Here is a 16,012-nt window from a genome sequence, read left to right on the forward strand (position 1 = left end):
TGTTCATGTATTCCGTACCCGCAACTCTGCCTCTCGATGCCGTTGATCTTTCCTTTGGTCTGTCTTTTGTGCACGTCATGAGCAAGCACACGTCGTTCGCGCGTCTTCCGATGTTCGCCATGTTTAAATTTATCAGAAGCTACCGCACCGAGCTCTTCATTCACACCAGGACAGTTGAACGCCCCAAGATATCAACGACACTGTAACGGTCGCCACGGCGCGCCACCAGGGACTTTCACCTCATATCAGCTTTCACCGGGGACCTCCTCTATCTCCCTGCTTCAGTACTCCTACTACTAGGACTATCCTCGCATTCAATCAGGTTCGAGCTTTGAACGACTTGCTGGGAGCGTCTTGACCCACAATATGGAATTTTTCAACGACATTGGTGGGGGCGAAAACCCCCTCAAGCCGTTACTTTTCGAGCTCATTGCTCAGGAACAGCTCTGCGACCTGCTCCAACCTGCACTCGAATATGTCCTTTCTGTATGCCTTGAACGTGTAGGTAGGCCTGCCATACATTCGCGCCAAAGCGCAGGATTACTTCGAGGACCTTGGCGGAGGGATTGACTCAGATCTCGTCGATGATGCGGGAGGAAGGCAAATTCGTGCATTGACAGAAGAGGTATGTACTTGTCGCAGGTCAACCATTGAGGCTTTTTGAACGAGAAACTGACCTGTTGAGCTTCTGTTAGACCTGGCGAGGCCGATGGAGGAGACTATACAAGAAGCTGTACCCATGGCTGAACCTGGGCTTCGAATCCTGGCTTCTCATTTACAACGTCGCATATTTGTTCGAAAAGACACCATATTACCGACCGTGGTTATCCTGGATAGGTGTCGACCTACGTCGACTAGGCATCGACGACTACGTAAGTCTACATCCAATACATTCTTCGTCTCATCATTGGTCTTATTCTTCGTTATCGTATAGCGCGCGGAGTCCCTCGCCGCACAAAGATCCTCGGCCACAACTCCTCCGAAATCTCCCCTCGACACATTACGCCACATCATTCGCAACTCTCCTCGCTTCTTCCTCGATTCCCTCAAGCTTCTCATTCCCACCACAGTCTTCTTCATCAAATTCCTCGAATGGTGGTATTCTCCCTCTTCCCCCGCCCGCTCCCTCACGCTCTCATCTTCTCCGCTCGGTCCATCCATCCCGCCACCCGCCCTCCTTCGACCCCATCCACAAGGGCTGAAACTTGACGGACGGAAGTACGGCGAATGCCCAATTTGCGGGGAAGGGATCAAGAATGCCACGGCATTGCCGAGCGGGTATGTGTTCTGCTATAGGTGCGCGTATGAGGAAGTCGAAAAAAGCAGTAGGTGTCCGGTCACGCTGTTGCCGGCGAGGGTGTGGCAGCTGAGGAAGGTGCTTGTCTGACTTCGATCCGCTCACTATGTGGGCGATTCGCGGTATACTATCAGCATCTCTTGTGGCTTCGAGATTAATCAAGTCAACGTGTCTTTGCGCTCTCACTCTGTTCACTCTGTCCGTGCTCGTGGTCTCTGTACTGTGACGGTCATTATCACACAACAAAGACGAGTGTAGACACGCGCAATACGGGTAATATAATATTTTGGTCCTGTACTACCGCTGCCGTTGCCTCTTTTCAGCCTGTCGGAATCCACTTCCCGCGGATTTATTTACATCAATATGGCCCTTTTTCTCACCACAACGCGGGCTTCAGGCCTACAAAGCCGTCTCGGTCGCTTCGAAGCCATGACTCCCCTTCGTCGGAGGCGTTATGCTCAACATCTCGCTTGGTCCAAGTACGGGGCACGTCCATTGAGGTATCAATCCCCTCGATACTTCGTATGGCTGTCACAGACTTCGTCTTACGTTTGACGCACTGAATCCAAGTGACCTCCATGTTCATCGTGGCCCTTGATCAGCTATATGCGGTGTAAAAAAACATGCTGCGCTCCCGTGTCGTCTCTCTACCAAAAAAAAGTTGCCAGACATAGCTTTTGGGGGAAAGTAGTCCGCGAACTCTCCCGCGAGCCGTCACGACGATCTTTTTGTGAAGAACGTTGACGGGCTCCCCTTGACTCCATATTGTGGTGGCACATGCGCTGAGCGTCGTTCTGCGAGGGTTTGAATTTCCTGGCCACGGCTTGATCATGGTTGCACAACAGGACGACGGTTTGCTTCGAGAGGGGAGTCCCGGGTTAGATTGTCATCCTCGATGAACCAAGCAATACGGGGCATGGTTTCGCATTCATCTCACGGCGGCCTACAGCTACTTGTGGTTGCTGTTCGATTAAAGGGCGGCATGTGTAGCCCATCTTTGGTATCTTTTTTCGAGCGAGTTGTGCACATAATACCCGCTTTGACCTCCTCGTGCTTGCATGCGGGGGATGCTTGACAGCGGATAGAAGCTACGACCACATGGGCCACCTAAACCATCGTGACTGTGTGTCACTAAAAATATGCGAGCGTGTCATTGGAGAGTTCGCGAGGGTTCGTTCATGAACCGTGGTTTGCGAACCAAAATTTTGTAACATCGATGTCCTCCTCCCAAAGACCTTAATCAGGCTTCCTTACAAGGAACCTGGCAATGGTCGAGCATTGAAATTATCCCTCCCCTGATATTAGCCCTAATACGGACCCTCTTTAAGAAGCTGTGCAACCTTTCCCGACAATTGAGCACACAGGTCGCCACACGGCTAGATCGCCCGGCTAATATGAGAAGACAGCATAGAAATATCGGTGATATATTGAGAAATTTCCGAAAAGCAACATACAAAGGCATAATGCATAGGATGTAGGAGAAGGAGTACATAAGGGACAGGTCGCGAGAAGAGGCCCAGAGGACCGAATACATAAACACATTTCGAGATAGATAAGACAACAATGAATGAAAGCAGACCGAGTTCCATGCGGATATACGGGCTGAGGCTAGAGGGTCAGGCTTTTCATGATAGCCTCGGCATCGGAGGCTGAGGCCGACTCCTCTTGAGAGAAGTAGGCCAGGTACTACCGAAGACTCGCGAGAAGTGGTGGAGCTTCATCAGCGCGACATCCTTGTGCTCCTTGAAAAAGTTCGCCTTCGGCGCCCCCGCGAGGGCAAGAACAGGAATCATGTCGGGAACCTTCTTGAGCTCAGCAGCCATTTTTGCTTTTGACAGCTTAGGTGGTGTATACCCTGGGTACCGCGCCTTTCTCATCTTTTTCCATTGCTTCTGAATGTCCGGGCCGTATTGGGTCTTCAACATATGAAGCATCTCCGCCGACCCCTCCTCCAAACGCACAACCTCACACCCTTCTACACGCTCCTCCGTACTTGACGACAACAACAAATGATCGAGCACCTTGCGTCATTTAGAGGGCCCCATAGGTTTGCCCGCGTCATCTGAGTTACGAGGCCTGGGTCTGGCTGCTTTCGTTCTTGAGTCCGTCGGAGTGGGGCCTGTTACTTTCTCTTTTCCCTTTCCTTTGCCCTTGTCGAGAGGAGGGAGGTCTACTTCTTTCGCATCTTCGTTTCCCTTTTTCAAGAGAATGATAGAGTATAAATACATTCTCGTCCTCGTCTGTGTCGACTTCCATGCCAAGCAGGTCCGAGATGTATTCAGAGTCAAGACCAGACTCAGAAACAGATGACATGTCGACGGTTAGTACGAAGTGCGATGATTGAGTGTCAAGTGTCAGACTAGAGATCCAGGTGGACGAGAGCAAGAAGCAAGAAAGTGAAGAGGGAAGTGGTCGAAGCACAGGCCCGAGCGTAGATCTAGATGAAGAACAACAAAGAAACAATGGACGACCGCGAGTTCGCGACGCGTTCAGGCAGGTTGCAGTCTGTGCCACGCGGAGCTACAGATCGCGTCAAGAAAGTATTTGGCATAATGTGAGTTTCAGAGCGCAGCACTATTTTATCGCTCCAGATCATTATTATATGCTAACCAGTACCCTGCGAAGATTGTGAAGAAAGTGAACAGAAGGTTAATATTTTCTATAATTTACAGTGTTTTACTCCAGTGACCGTACGGTTGCGCAGGGTTGCGCGGAGTCCGAAGTCCGGCTGTGTCCGAGCCTGCGCCACAGTGGACCGTGTGCTCAGAGGAGGAGTATTCTGACAGTGACAGCAACGTCTTATTACCTCGCCCAAACCTTTGGTACACGTCGTTAACGTTTGGATTCGTCTGCACTACCAAGCTGTCGACCAGACCAGATCCTAACGCACGCGTTGACAGCAGATGTTTCACTGGGGACTGGCGGGGTGTGCGCAAGTCTAAGGGCCGTCTGATCATGATCATGAGGCTCTTGGCGGCCGTCGCACACAATATTAGAACATACAGTAGGCTCAATTGGATTGCAAGCTCAGCCTGAGGTACAACGTCGAAATTAGCCTAGTCTATTTTCAGGCCCGTCGCTCGCTCCTCTCTGACCACCTATATCATATTGATCTCTAACTCTCCGCCAAATGCCTATTCACTGCTTATGTCACACACGTTCGTCTGTCGAGCGCGAGAACATAGCTATTAGCTTCAGTTCCCGACTCGCACATATTGTTGCTCGTTCCTCAGCGTGTCACTTGCTGTCTCCTGAACTTTCTGTTGGGTCGCCGACGCCTGGGTGCCCAGTATATAACAATGGCCTCGACGAAAAATGGGAAGACAGTTCGTCACTTACGCATCCCCCACTATCCCCCATCGCTGGTGCAGCGAATCGCAACGTAGAGGACAACCGTCGCCACTGACGACGTTGTCACTTCTCTTCTCCAGGACTAACTCCTCTTCTACAGCTTGGCAGTGACTTATAACGACGTGCTCATGCCCACCAGAAGACCACCGCCGGTTTTCAGCTCTCCTTCCCCGTGCACAGTCGACTCGTCCTTGATGTATCCGCTTTCTGGACTCCCTGTTATACCTCCTAGGGGGAAGCAGCTCTGGTCATCTGTGATCTGCGTCATTGCTTTCATAGTCCTGGTCTTCGTCGGCGTCACGGCCGGATTGCGCCAGTCTGGTGCATTGCTGGATTATATCGTCGTCCCGAATACAAAAAACATCCCGGATGCCCTTCACCTCTCAAGTCGCATTTTCTCTCGATCTTCAATCGACGAGATCGAGCTCAAGCGGTCTACGAATGATGGATTGGGTCTGCCGGTCGAGGTTACGAGCAATTGGGCAGCGTATGCTCCCTGGAAGCCTGCGGGCAACTACCCAGCGCCTCCACAGGGATGTGCAATCACGCAGGTAATTTCCCTTCGCTATCATTCTTCTAACTCGAGTTGTGTATGCGCGGAATAATACTCACCACCTCAAATGGTTATACGACGACATTGCGTACATTGCGTACCTAGGTGAACCTCATTCAACGACATGGAGCTCGGTTCCCTACGTCTGGAGCGGCCGAAAGGATAGTCTCCAGCATTGGAAAACTCCAGAATGCGACACAGTATCTGGACACGAAGTTCGATTTCTTGAAGGACTTTGAGTATGACTTTGGGACGGCCGATTTGATTCCTTTTGGGGCTTCTCAGTGCGTTCTTACATCCCCACATGACTATTTATTGCTCGTGTCAGGCTGACCTTGTTCAATTCCGTGTATAGATCATTTGAAGCGGGCAAAGAAGCTTGGGAAAGGTACTCAGAATTAGTCAAGAGCGGAGGCGAGGCGCCGTTTGTGAGGGCTAGCAGCTCTCAGAGGGTGGTGGATACCGCAACGAATTGGACTGCCGGTACGTCTCATTCGGTTTGTTTGCCTTGCTTTTATAGTCTGATTATCTTATGCGATGGTCTGGTCTTTGCGGCAGGCTTCGGGAATGTCAGTCTGGCTAGTTTCGCACCCACACTCAGCGTTGTCCTTTCTGAAGATGTAAGAACATTTATTTGCACCCCCCCTTGAGCTTCCGGTATTGACTTCCGATATTCACCTCAACCAGGCCAATGACACCTTGGAAAATGGGATGTGCACTAATGCTGGCAATAGCGACGACCAAACCGATGACTGGCTCTCCGTATATGGGCCATCTATCGCAGCACGTCTGAACGAGAAGGCCCCTGGAGCGAATCTCACGGACGACGATATCTATAGCTTGATGTCGATGTGCGCGTTCCATACCCTCGTCTCTAAAAGCAAGAGTCCATTTTGCGATTTGTTCGAAGAGAAGGAATGGGCCGCATTCGAGTATTGGGGAGATTTGGACAAGTTCTATGGGAATGGGTGCGTCTTACTACGTCTGTCCATATTCGATGATCTCTGACTCTAACTTTGTATTTCTTGATGATGCAGGTACGGTCAAGTCCTCGGCCCCGTCCAAGGTGTAGGCTACGTCAATGAGCTCATTGCCCGCCTCACGAACTCCCCTGTCCAAGACCACACCCAAACCAACGCGACACTTGATTCGTCATCCGCTACATTCCCCCTTAACCAAACATTCTATGCCGACTTCTCTCACGACAACCAGATCATCTCCATCTTCGCCGCTATTGGTATTTTCAAGCAATATCAGCTCGCTAATCAGACTTTGGACCCTACAACGCCGAATGCGAAAAGGACGTGGATCACGTCAAAGTTGGTACCTTTCAGTGGGAGGATGGTGGTTGAAAGGTTACAATGCAATTCAAATGCTGGTGAGGCCCATGCGAATAGTGGGACGTATGTGAGGTTGTTGGTGAATGATGCGGTGCAGCCATTGGAGTTCTGTGGTGGTGTTGAGGGAGTAGGGCTTTGTGAATTGGACGCTTTTGTGGAAAGCCAGGCGTACTCGAGACAGGATGGGGAGGGTGACTGGGAGAAATGCTTTGCGTAGCTCTCCGCGATAGCCAATGAATCACGTATTTCACTCTATAAACCTCGAATACTGCTGTAATCAAATAATACGGAGGTCGTGTGGCCCATAGTTGCTCAACAACATATATACCAATTTTTTTGAGAAAGCGCCTTCGATACTGTCTTCCAAGGATTCCTGTCATATCCACAATGATTCAAGTACTCTGGGAAGTGTATGAATCCTTCGGAGTGGAATATCATTGAACGTCCTATGGTATGGGCCATTCAGTCTGAGCGTGCCACATCTTGCCAGGACCGGTATGACGGACCGAAACAAAGACACGCCGATTCAAATCAATGCTATGCCCTCAGCTCGAGCGCTCAGCGCTCATCCCTCGACATCGCTCTTACTTCATCCTTCTCTCCTTTCCCTCGTTAATCCCTTGACCGACTCACTTTTCTAGATCTTTTCCTATCTCCTTCTACTAGTTTGACCAGTATTCAACTTGAACATTGATGGCCCTCGTACCTCCCGACCCCGCCGCACATGCTATCCCGGAAACAGAGCAGGACAACATCTGCTTGCCTGAGCATTGCTACCAAGCTTTTGATGCACTTTATTGTTCGCTCACAGACGCTGAACCTGTTCCACCTCTCTTTGCGGATGACAAGTAGTTCGTGACTCCTTCTCGACTTTCTCCGCTACATCGCATGCTGATGTTCATACTTCGTCTCGTTGCCTTGTACCGTACTTAAATCCATGCCGTATCTACCTGCTGCTGTCTACTCAAACCCTCCGTGTATGATATTTCTCGTTGGTTCTGGGTACGTATTATGACGGCCTGCCGTACCGCTGCACTGTACCCATAGCCCCCTATTCGTCACCTGGAACACGCGCTCATCTCGCCCCGGCCGCGCTCCACGGCTACGAGGCTGTATCGGCAACTTCGAGGCCATGCCCATACGTGATGGTATAGCACAGTATGCGCTCATCAGTGCGTTTAGAGACCATCGCTTCAGGAAGATTGAAGATGATGAGCTGGAGAGCTTGGAGTGCGCGTGGGTACCTTTCCGCTTGGTTGTTTCACATTTCCTTTGTCTCGACGGTGTGGGGTTTACTAATCATACCAGTTCATTTTTCTTGTCTGTATGGGTCATGCGATACACTCGGCCCTATCTCCTCCTGTGGCCTGGTATGAATTCATTTCCTACGGCCGGCGTTGCGCATTGACTATTATAATACCATATTCGTGGCGCTTATCTGGATCTACTCGCCGGTGGGTATGCGCTCGCCGACGAACAGAATATCGCTACTGACTGATTTCGAAGACGCCGACTCATACCTCGACTGGAGCATCGGCACCCACGGCATCAGCATCTCCTTCCCGCATCCCTCCACCCTGCCCGTCTCCACATCCTCTTCCTCTTCCCCCTCGCCCCTATCCTCCGCCGCATCGCTCCTGTCTACCGCCTCCCGTCGATTGACAAACTCCTCTTCGTCCTCTGCGAATACCGGTGGCAGAGCCTACAAGCCGGCGTTTTCGGCTACCTATCTCCCTGAGATTGCGCCGGAGCAAGGGTGGGATAAGATCGAGACGGTGGATAGTGCGATTAGGAAGGCGGGGTGGAGTGGAAGGATTACGGAGGATTTGAGGAGGAGTGTGAGGGTTAGGAGATATCAGAGCAGGAAGTGCACGAGGTCGTGGGAGGAATACGTGGAATGGAGGAAGGGGAGGGGTGGAAGGATGGTTGGTGAGGGCGAGGAAGTGGATGTGTAGAGGCGTTAACAGGAGGCGTTATATCATCGAGGAGAGGTCAAGATGGGTAAACAGGTTAGGGGACGGTATAGACGTGATTATCGATGGTTGTACAGTGGATTTTTGGACTTGGACCAATGGCGAAGAGGTTTGCCAGAAGGCGAAGAATGTAAGGAATCTGTATGTGATTGTATCTAATGTAATACTATACTGCTCAAACCTCTCTTATCGCGCATGGGATGCAAATTTTAACGTATATTCTTCCTGCTTTTCTTGAGAGCGGGAGTGCATTCGCGTGAACCTTCACAACGTTAACGTGAACCATCGAGCGGCGGAGATGCTCTTTCCTGATATCAACACTTACTGGCGGCAGAGCGCGCGATAACCCATCCGACTGTCGCATACCTGCCGGCATCATTTCGCCGGTGGGAACACTACTACTAGCACTCAGAGCATTATACAAGATGCAGCCACAAAAGATTTTGTATGACGAGATATTGTGCAATCTCAACAGTTGGGATACTAACAGAGAGTTTCCCCCCCATTTCTGTTGTACCAGTCGAGTTGTGCGCTCGAAGCTGCAGATGAGTGGACGCAAAGCCCCTATCCGACGCGTCGATTGCCAAAGACGCGTCGCGAAAACGCGTAGCGTCACAGGACCATACTGTTCAGAATGAGGGCAAAGTAGAAGAAAAACACCGGAACAGCGCAGAGGGGAGACACAATGCACATGATGTTGAAGGCCAGGAGAGACACCGAGAGAAATCCCTAAGAGAGTAGTCGTTGATCTCCACAACTGTGTTCGGTATTTACTTCGGGAAAAACGCGTCGTGTCACAGTGACATGCGTCACGCGCGCGAGGCTCGGCGATGGCCAGGGACCTCCTGCATCGTGCCTCATCGTGCTCAGGGTCTCGCTTGCCTCGCCCTCATCGTTCGCCATCCTTCCCGCCATCGTCGTCGACAATGTCCGACTCTCCTCCTCCTGCGTCTCGTCGTGTCGCACGTACATATGGACGTCGAAAGGACGTAGCACCACCCGACCACTCACATTCAGATGACGCCGGCGCGTCGCTCTCTACTACCCGCGCAAACGCGCACAATATTTCTAAACACTCCGATGATGAAGTCGAGCCAGACTCAGATGGGCTCGATGTTCCGCCAGATACGTCAATTACGGAAGATGTCGATCACGAGATGCAGTCCAACGACGAGGACGAGGTCGCAGATGACGAGAACGCGACGGATTCGTCCAGCGTCCCTTTGAACTTTTCGCGTTTTGCCCTTGACGGCACGGGCAACTACAGTTTTGGCTTCAAGGAAGCCATGAAGGAACTTGACTCTGGCTCCATTACGAATGACTCGACGACCAACGGAATATTACGTTCGCATGCCAAAGGGCCATTGTCTCCTTCGTCGGGAACAGCCGCCCTTGACGAAGATGCGCCTATGTCTCTAGCGCGCACCCCGACTCTTTCTGCCTCAGATACAGAGGACGTTTTCGGTGGTTCTCTCGCCACTCTCACAGGTACTAGCTCTGCTTCATACATCGCATCTCCTGCGCGTGTCTCCTCTGCCTCCCTGTCATCTTCCCACGCCTCTTCCATCCCCGCCCTCCCTGCATCCCGTAAACGACCAACTCGGCGTGTGGTCGACTCCGATTCTGACGAGGAAGAAGGCGACAGGACCGTGCGCCTAAACTCCTCAACACAACCACCGAAAGACTCCGCTTCGTTGGAGGCCTCGTCACCCGTGTCTGCGGATCCTCACTCCATAGACTATACGCCGAATAAGGACCCCGGCGACTATACCCCTCCCACTTCGGATATCGATATGCCTCTGGCGACGACAGATTCGTCTATTGATGGGAGGAAGAAGGGTAAACCTACTAAGGGTAAAGGAAAGGCGAAGGCGACGAGAGATGTCGCACCTCTCGAGTTCGCTGCCCCGGTGGATGCTGGCCTAGCTTTGAAGAGTGATCCGAAGAGCAGGAGCAAAACTCCTGCGGAGAAGAAGCTCAAGGTCCGCCTCTCTGTTTAAATCGGTTTTTGAAACTCCCACTAATGCATCACACGATTGTCTATGCTTCCTTGGCGGTGCCACCGCCACGTCAACATTCTCCCCTACAATCATGTCACATCTCGCTCCTCGACTGCGACAACAGCCTTTGAATCAGAAAGACCAACGCAAGTCGAAGATCGTGACTGCGAGGATGAGAGCAGAACGCGAAGCTGCCATTCCCAAGACCAGCAAAACTCTGCCTCTCTCGGGACTTCTGTCCAAGTTCGCCCTCCCGTACGCACTTTTCTCTCATTTTATGTCATACATTTCCTTACAGCTCACAAATATGGCACTTGCATCTGTAGCGCTCCTACACGCCCTGTACCACCTCCCTCCAAAGCCAAGACCAAACCTCTCGCACCCGCTTCCTCAGATCCCATTATACCCTTTTCTTCCGAAGCCGACATGGATGATAGCCATCCCTCACATTCTCCCTCACGATCGCAATCTCCGCCTGCTGCAGCGCGCGCCTCCCATACATCTACGCCTCCGCCTCCAACTCGTACACAAGAAGAGTCCCCAACGCCTTCTCCCTTCCGCATGAATGCCATGCGTCTCTTGCCATCTGCCTCTACCTCCGCCGTTCCTAGCAACATGAAGTCCATCTCTAAATACTCGCCGAAGTCAAAGCCTGGTCCTAGCACCTCGATGCCATCACTCCCACTACCGAGATTGCCTTTGGCAGATTCGGACTCCGAGGGCTCTGACATGGAGCTTCCAACCGTGTCCAACATCCTCTCGAGCGTTCAAGCCGAACAAGCCGCTAAAGCCCGTGCTCAACGTCTCGCGGAGTTCAAAGAACAAGCATTGGCAAGACAACAGGAGCGCGCCCTTGCTGGCGTCGTGGACAGTGACGAAGACGACGACGACGACGACGAGAGTGTTGAGTTGGAGGTGGTGAAACCCGGGAGGGATATGAGGGTGGATGTTGAGGAGGTGGGGAGGGAGAGAAAGTTGATGCCGAGGAAGTCGAAGGGGGCGGCGATGGCGGTCACGTATGGGAAGGTTCCTTTGGCGAGGGCTGATCAGGGGTCTTCGCCCCTTCGACCGTCACCGAGGAAGTCACCGAGGAAGAAGGCCATGGGTGATATGGATGGAGTGGTAGATCTGGATGAGGATGCTGAGGATGAGAGGGACGAGGAGGAGGAGATGTTGAGAGATCTGGCACGGCCGGCATTCGAGAAGAGAGATGCTGCGTCACGTTCAAGGGCGAAGGCGATCACTAACTCGACGGCTCACTCGCTCTCGAAGGCTCGTAGAAACGGAGCGACGGACTTGGGGACGGCTGCGGGATTGGGCGGGCTGTTGTTGAGAAGACAACGTGAGATAAATGCGGGGGAAGTCAAGAGGCGTGAGGAGGAGTGGGTGCGGAGGGGCGGAAGTTTACCTCAGACGATACTTGACGATGCAGAAGGGCAGCAGAAGTTGAGAGAGATTGCAGAGAGGGCTCTCAAGAAACAAGCTGAGGGTAACGCCGATGAGATGAATCCAGATGATGATGAGGAAGGTGACGGAGAGTATGTCCCTGAGGAGGACGAAGCAGTCGACAGGGGAAGTGGCAGTGACGGAGAAGACGAGGGAGGGGATGAGAATGCTCAAGAGGAATGGGTCGGTGACGAGAATATGGCAGTAGACGAGAACGAGCGTCCAGCCGATCTTGCACTCGATGACGACGAGGACGAAGACCAGGAGAATATCTTCGCACAACCCCGTCCCCGACCTCGTCCACGCCCTCGTGCTCGACCCGCTCGTACCGCTGTTGTTCTTGACTCTGACGATGAGAATGCTCAACCTGCGGAAGCACGGTCCCTCGATGGGAACTCAACCGATACCGACAAAGAGAACGCCCGAGAGCGGATGTACGACGTCGGAGAAGACAAGGAGAACAACTCCGTCCCTCGATTCGGTCCCTTTTCAATTTCTCAGAGTTCATCTTCTGCAGGTGTTGTCCGCCCAGGCTTAAGGTCGAGACACGCATCGACTTCATCAGCTTCTGGCCTTGGGCTAAGTGGTGTCGCTAGCCCGGAGAATGGGAGAGGGGTACGTGAGGAGAGGACTCCGTTGAAGGAGCTGTCCACTCCACCTGAAGGGATCGATGATCCGTTCGGTGATCCTGCATTGCCTTTGTCGAATCCGACTGCTACTCCTTCGACTAAGAGGACGGGGGTGTTGGGGCGGAATCAGTCGTTCGTCGAGCTGTTGAAGTCGTCTCCCGTCTTGGACGCCGACGAGGACAAGGGGAAGAGTACGAGCAAGGGTCTCGATGACAGAGCTGATGGGAACGGCGAGCTGATGCCTGCACCGGTGGGGCTTGGGGGCGGGTTTGGCGATATGTTCGATGACGAGTTCAGGACGCAGAAGCCTGCTAAGAGCCAGAAGACGGAGATGAAGGCGCCAGCTTTGATCCCGACGCAGGGCTTGACGCAAGGAGGTGGTTTGAAGGGGATGAAGTTTGGTGGGCTGGAGGACTCGTTCGAGTTCACCCAGGAGGTGGTGCGTATCTCGCTTCCATTGCTCTTTTCTCATGATTGTGTCTAAGTCTGCCATTCATGCCATTTTTTGGTACTGTGGAAACTTCTCGAATTTCTAGTCCTCTATCAAATCGTCAAACCTCGCTGGTGGCAGCGGGTTCGCCGCCCTCCGTGGTCAAGCTACCTCCGCCGAAGACATCTCCCTCACTCTCGATCCTGCTTTCACCGACACCGACAAGCTGCTCGAGGTGGATGACACGCTGCGACAGAAGGCGGAAGCGATCTTCGAGAAGGAACAAGAGTATGTCGTGCTAGGCAAGGAAGCCAACGGCAAGGGAAAGCCTCAGCTTTGGGTCACGGAAAATGGGTTTGTGGTTTTGATCTCGACCGTTGTCCTCACCGCGGTTTACAATGCTCATGGATGGTGTCATGTTGTCTTGTTACAGATTCCTGACGCAAACTCGACCGGACGTATCCTCCCCCGAGCTTTACCGCCCCTCGCCCTCCCAACGTCTCACCCAGTCCCAATACATGACCCAGACCCATCGCCGACGCCTGTCCGACGCAGCGTCCTCCACCATCCTCTCCCCCGCATTCTCACCCTCCCTTACTCTTACTGCCCGCACCGCACGTCAACCACTCGGTACGCTTACTCTCGAAACACCAGATGTCGAAGAGGAACGTGGACGGCTGAGGAGGTTGAGGAAGGGGAGGAGGGATAGTAGTAGTGAGGAACGAAGAGAGGAAGAAAGCCCGAGCCCGAGTCCTAGCCCGAGTCCTTCTAAGCGTCCGCTGCCGGGTTTGGCAATACCAGTGCGGAAGGAGAAGGGTAAGGAAAGGGAAAGGGAAGATGTGTTTGGTGCGTTGCTTGCCGGGGCGAAGAGTTTGGGTAAGGATAGAGGGAGAGAGAAGATGATGAGGGAGATGAATGGGCCTGTGGGCAGGTCGGAGTTCGTGATGAACGAGGCGGAGGAGGAAGATGATGATGAGATGCTTGGGTGGGGAGGGACGTTGAAGAGGAAGATCGGCGGTGCGGGTGGGGATGAGGACGATGAGGGAGAGGACGATGGGAGAGATTTGGTAGGGTTGCTGGATGAGAGGGTGATTGGGGAGGATGAGATCGCGAGGGAGAAGGTCGTGGAGAAGGCGAGGTCGGTCGAATTTTTTTTTCCGCTTTGCTTTGCTGTTGCTGAAGTCGCTGACTTTTTGATCTCTTGTTGATGACGCAGAGAGCATGAAGAACAGGATGATGCAAAGATGGCCAAAGTTGTACACGACGTCGTCCAAGGCCGGATGAGGACGAAACGACGGAACCGTGGTCTTGGGATGGAAGATTCGGACTCCGAAGAGGAGGATGAGGAGGCGAGGATGTTAAGGAGGAAAAGCATGAACAAAAAGAGGAGGATCGAGGGGGATAAGCTTGAGGACCTTGGTGCGTTTTTTTTGCCCTTGTTATTTGTGTCTTATTCTCGGTGGTCGAGATCTATTGTCTTCATATACTGATGTTTCTATGCACGGACAGCCAAGAACCCGGAAACCAGAGCCTTTTATGATGCCTACCGGAGTCACCTCGACGAGGACGACGCTTTCGCAAAGATCGTGGCCGATGAGGACGAGGAGATGAACGTCGACGGAGGGCCAGTCGAGGGCCGTGATGAGAATGACGACAACGAAGAGGGTCCGAGGGAGGAGATCACTGCGGAGGAGGTGAGGAGGGCGATTCGGGCTGGGCAATTCGTACGTCTTTTCTCCTCGCCGCTCATGATCCATCCTCCAACTCACACTGACTTGTTTGAATGAATACAGAAGAACGAGCCTACGTTGGACATCCACAACGTTGCATGGGTAGACGAAGATGAGAACGACGATGACGAGGAGGAGAATGAGAACGGGAGGAGGTTCAATGTACGGGAGGTTTCGTTCGATGGCCCCGCTGCTACGTCTACTACTGGTTCGAGGAGCAAGGCGATGCCGCCTCCGATGTTTGGTGGGAAGAGGGTGGAGAGCGATGTTGTTGATTATGACCATCCAGTCAAGGTGCGTCTTCTTCGTCCTCTATGTCTTATCGTCTTTGACTAATATCTGGAACCCTGTTTTCTGCAGCGCCCCACACGCGCTGAATCGAACGAAGACGTCAAGCGACTCACGCTCTGGGCCAAGGAAGAGAGCATGACGAGGGGAATGTCGAGCGGTTCGGGGATGGGGAGCTCGTCCGGCGCAGCTGTCACTGGCCACGGAAAGAAGAAAGTCGCGCCGAATGCGAAATCGGGTGGTGCGAACGGGTTTGGGAGAGGTAGCAGTGCGGGGGCCAAGGCGACTGATGGGAAGTCGAAAGGGAAGAGGGCATTGGAGAAGCAGCCGAGTGTGTTGGCGAGGCTGGGGGATAGGAAGGATAGGTTCACGAGTTGAACGGTGAGAAAAGATGATCCAGATCGACCATGGAGACCGCACAGGACACAGGAACGTATGTTGACTATGGGCCCAAAGTGACTCTAGCTGTGTGTTTCTTATTTATTTCGTTACTCGCTCCTCATCTCTTGGCTTTGTCCATCTCGTCGCACGTCTTTCCTATGCTCTTACGCGCTCACTATCGACATTGAGACTCACGGGCTACCTCGAGTTCTACTATCCTCTCATCGTTATTTCTTTACCTCGCAGGCCTGTATTGATGACTCAATATGTCGATCTCTGGCTGTTTGTTTTTTTCGCTATGCACACTCTCGATATTCGATCTAATGTATAAAGTAGCTTAGGGTTTTGTTCCTGTACTTATTTTGTATCTTGCGCTACACAGTTTACCTGGGGTTGGCCATTGTTTCTTCGTCGCCGACCTCAAAATGAACTACCGACACGTGGGGCAGGAAGATCGCCTGAGATCTTCGATCCCTTGGAAGCTTTGAATGCGCCGTAGTCGCGGGTCCGGAGCGGGTCCGCATCTGGACGGGATGATGTGTTGAACGAGACGCACGTTCGTCTTGTCTTCAACGACTTGCAGCAGCGAAAAGA

The 16,012-nt window shown here is 52.6% G+C and overlaps 5 protein-coding genes across 5 annotated transcripts; all 5 read left to right on the top strand.

The window, feature by feature from the left end:
• Positions 1–366: 366 nt before the first annotated feature.
• STEHIDRAFT_158174 (uncharacterized protein) lies at positions 367–1,387 on the top strand (the record flags this gene model as incomplete). The annotated part of the gene is made up of 4 exons (XM_007305509.1): positions 367–486; positions 539–625; positions 696–872; positions 935–1,387. The coding sequence occupies 4 exons, from the start codon at positions 367–369 to the stop codon at positions 1,385–1,387; spliced, it is 837 nt and encodes a 278-aa protein (XP_007305571.1).
• Positions 1,388–4,842: 3,455 nt separating this feature from the next.
• STEHIDRAFT_112096 (phytase) lies at positions 4,843–6,758 on the top strand (the record flags this gene model as incomplete). The annotated part of the gene is made up of 6 exons (XM_007305510.1): positions 4,843–5,199; positions 5,307–5,485; positions 5,557–5,684; positions 5,760–5,821; positions 5,889–6,169; positions 6,239–6,758. 6 exons carry the CDS (start codon positions 4,843–4,845, stop codon positions 6,756–6,758), a joined length of 1,527 nt encoding a protein of 508 aa, XP_007305572.1.
• Positions 6,759–7,166: 408 nt separating this feature from the next.
• On the top strand, positions 7,167–8,496 carry STEHIDRAFT_99133 (uncharacterized protein; the record flags this gene model as incomplete). The annotated part of the gene is made up of 4 exons (XM_007305511.1): positions 7,167–7,392; positions 7,589–7,777; positions 8,022–8,194; positions 8,243–8,496. Exons 1-4 carry the CDS (start codon positions 7,235–7,237, stop codon positions 8,494–8,496), a joined length of 774 nt encoding a protein of 257 aa, XP_007305573.1. The 5' UTR covers positions 7,167–7,234.
• Positions 8,497–9,440: 944 nt separating this feature from the next.
• STEHIDRAFT_158178 (uncharacterized protein) lies at positions 9,441–10,514 on the top strand (the record flags this gene model as incomplete). The annotated part of the gene is made up of 1 exon (XM_007305512.1): positions 9,441–10,514. The coding sequence occupies one exon, from the start codon at positions 9,441–9,443 to the stop codon at positions 10,512–10,514; it is 1,074 nt and encodes a 357-aa protein (XP_007305574.1).
• A 91-nt stretch (positions 10,515–10,605) lies between these two features.
• Positions 10,606–15,415, top strand: STEHIDRAFT_158179 (uncharacterized protein; the record flags this gene model as incomplete). Its single annotated transcript, XM_007305513.1, has 8 exons — positions 10,606–10,769; positions 10,841–13,028; positions 13,126–13,373; positions 13,453–14,157; positions 14,236–14,438; positions 14,529–14,743; positions 14,813–15,043; positions 15,110–15,415. The coding sequence occupies 8 exons, from the start codon at positions 10,606–10,608 to the stop codon at positions 15,413–15,415; spliced, it is 4,260 nt and encodes a 1,419-aa protein (XP_007305575.1).
• Between the last annotated feature and the right edge of the window lie 597 nt (positions 15,416–16,012).

Source organism: Stereum hirsutum (genome assembly GCF_000264905.1).
Source record: "Stereum hirsutum FP-91666 SS1 unplaced genomic scaffold STEHIscaffold_9, whole genome shotgun sequence".
Classification (NCBI taxonomy): domain Eukaryota; kingdom Fungi; phylum Basidiomycota; class Agaricomycetes; order Russulales; family Stereaceae; genus Stereum; species Stereum hirsutum.